At 42.6% G+C, this 2,956-nt stretch overlaps 1 protein-coding gene across 1 annotated transcript; it reads right to left on the bottom strand.

The window, feature by feature from the left end:
• Window positions 1-1,042: 1,042 nt before the first annotated feature.
• Window positions 1,043-2,956, bottom strand: LOC148864738 (putative xyloglucan endotransglucosylase/hydrolase protein 30). The gene is made up of 4 exons (XM_088975652.1): window positions 2,594-2,956; window positions 2,343-2,443; window positions 1,787-1,995; window positions 1,043-1,706 (listed from the first exon to the last, which is right to left on the bottom strand). The coding sequence occupies exons 1-4, from the start codon at window positions 2,796-2,798 to the stop codon at window positions 1,196-1,198; spliced, it is 1,026 nt and encodes a 341-aa protein (XP_088831778.1). The 5' UTR covers window positions 2,799-2,956; the 3' UTR covers window positions 1,043-1,195.

Genomic DNA, 2,956 nt, shown 5'->3' with positions numbered 1-2,956 from the left:
AGCTAAACCCACTTTTTATCTGCCGCAAACAAAGAGGACCACAAATAATTTGTTCCATTGCAATGGGCCCTAAGGCCTAAGAAAATCTTAATCAAAGCCCCCATAAAAAGAAAAATAGGACAGTCATAGAAAATCTGCAACTTTGTTCTTTATAAGCAATTGAGTATCTGAACAGCCACTGGCTAATGTAATACAGTCAAAGTCAATGTTTTCTGCCTATCTCTGCTCTTTCTTTAAATAAAATCCCTATAAATCAAAAGCTGGCCACAGCTCAATCAGAAATTCAGAATCAAGACAGCCCACTAACCCCAATCATTCCAAATTGAGATATGGATGATTGGATGGAAGTTGGACGCTTCTTGGTCTAACTAACCCTCATCTAACCATCTAAGTATATACTCTTCCTCAAAAGCCATAGCCCATCCCTTATTTTGTTCATTTGTTTTCTATAGAAGAACTAAGGCTTCATTTAAGAACTACAGCTTCTTTCTCCATGATTGATGATTGATGCCCCCTAGTCTGTGCTTGGTTTAATAGAAAATAAGAGAGAAACAGAAGAGTTTAGTTTCCCTCAACTTTCTGTTTCTCTCTTGTTTTCTATCAATTTAACCAAACATATATAGGCCTATTCCATTACCATGAATTGACAGTGATGCAACTTACCAACCCAACTACCCAGAAATAATTTTCATTTTCTTTATGATTATTTAGTTTGTTTATTTCCATTATATATTCATCTCCCACTATAAAACATAAGCGGGAAAGTAGCAAACCAACCAGACATTAATGGAGGAGAAAGCTTTTCTTTCTTAGGAGTCCTTTTCTAGGAGTCTATAAAAAATTTGAACCACCGGCCCAGATAAATAAAAAGATTACCCAAATAATTAAGAGAAAATGACCCAAATAATGAGGTTGCTCATGTGAAGGATTCATTTTGATCTTGAGCAAATTTGATGGTTTAATTAAAGCAAGCCCTCACATGGAGGATAAGTTCTCAAAAGTCTAGCTCAACCACAAAATATATCTACAAGCGAAAAAGATATTTTCTTAACAAACCCACCAAAATCAGTCTTATTCAATTTTTTTTCTCTTTATAATATATCACAATAGCAGGAGTGAAATAAGGAGGAAAAGAATTTAATAAGAAACCAATAACAACTACACAACATCTATTCTCTATTACACATCAACCATATTACACATCAGCCTGGTTTCCACCAGCCGGAAGCCGGCTAGGCCGCCTGGAGCGCCGGCGCCGGCGGCTGCCGAACTTCACCCGACCAGTGTCCTTGAACCTCCTTCTCTCCGACGGGGTGATAACACACTCAGGTGGAGGCACGGGGTATCGCAATATATCATAACAATACGAGTAGTACATATACTTCTGCCTGAACACTCTCATGGCTCTACGTCGCTCCGGTGTGATAACGGCATACTCAGCCCTCTCCAGTTCTGCATCCTCATCCGCACAGATGGTGCTGGAGAACTCCTGGATGGGGTCCGACTGACAACCCTGCAGAACCAGGTCGGAGAAGTCGGAAACAAAGGGAGCGTACTTGTAGTTCACCTTATACTTGCCACCGGCGGTTGCCCAGTTTGAAGCGTCCCAAATCGTCGCGTACAACGCCATGGGCTTTGATGGGTAGTCCCCACCCATTGCATCGCTCCTCACAACCTCTCGGATTGGAACCTCGTCAACGTAGAATCTGGGGCCACATACACATTAAGAAATCTGGGGCCACGTGGCTAGTTTGAGAGCCGGAGGGAGGGGGGTTGGATTGCTTACATGATGTTCTTGGCGGTCCAGAGGATGCTGTAGCGATGAAACTCACGGGTCGGGTCGAACCAGAGGGTGTATCTCTCTTCACGTCCATGGTTGGTGCTCCCGTTGCCGTAGACGTTGGTCTGGAACCTCCACTCTTTGCCCTGAACGTTTCCCAGGAATTCGAAATCCAGCTCGTCGTGCGTCTTCTCGAACACATCTGCGTTCGATGTCTGCATCATTCCACACAACATACATCAAGAAATCATGGTCCATGGATGATGATGATATAATAAACTGTATAAACTACAAAGGTGACGATGCATTGATGCCACCAGAGTTGAAAACGAAAAAGAAGACTACTTTGTCTACTTGATTCTTGAATCCATCCGTGATCAGTACACGTGAACTGACCTGGCCCCACAGCTGGTTCTAATCGAACGAACCCGATTCAATCACACGGTGACTGGGGCTGGGGATTCGTTTGTTAGTTATTCAGTACAACTAAAATATATAAAAAATTGGAAGCAAACTTCTGAAAAAACAAGAGGAAAAGGTCGCAAGGAAGAAGAGGTCTTACGTAGAAGGCAACGACAACGCCGGCCGTGTAATCGGACGGCAACTTAATCTTAGCACTGAAGAAACCATGGTTGTAGAGGCTCGACGAGATGAACCCAGACCCTGAAACGTTTCAAAAGCAACCGGTAACCGTAACAGTCGATTAACCAGAAAAAATATATCTATTTCTTCTTTGCTTCTCTGTTTCTTGCCTTCGTCGACAGTTTTGGTAAGATAAAAAGCAAAAAAAAAAAAAATTCATTCTTCTGATACCTGAGTAGCGGTTGAGGAGGAGACTGACGCTCTTTCCGTCCGATGACCGGAGGATATTGAAATCACCAAAGAGAGGAGTGTAACCTTCGTCAAATCCTATCATCGTAAGATTAAAACCGGCTGCAGCAGCAACGAAGGAGATACAGAGAAAGAAAGAGATATGCGTCAACGTTCTAGAGAGAGAAGAAGAACGTAGACGATTCATTTCTTCTGTTACCCTGCCTTTTCCTTCTCTCTCTATCCCTTCTCTCTATCTCCGTTTGTTCCTTCTTTCTCCGCAAATATATATACTCGTAAAACCCGTAACGAGAAAAATGGCGCTTTCGATTTCTACACAGCCGAGAACGTAGAAAGACCGAGCGT

This window comes from Nelumbo lutea, chromosome 3, assembly GCF_056320005.1.
Source record: "Nelumbo lutea isolate HS-2025 chromosome 3, American lotus-T2T, whole genome shotgun sequence".
Taxonomy (NCBI): Eukaryota; Viridiplantae; Streptophyta; class Magnoliopsida; order Proteales; family Nelumbonaceae; genus Nelumbo; species Nelumbo lutea.
The sequence above is the reverse complement of the archived record's forward strand: the minus strand, read 5'-3'. Positions and strand labels throughout refer to the sequence as shown.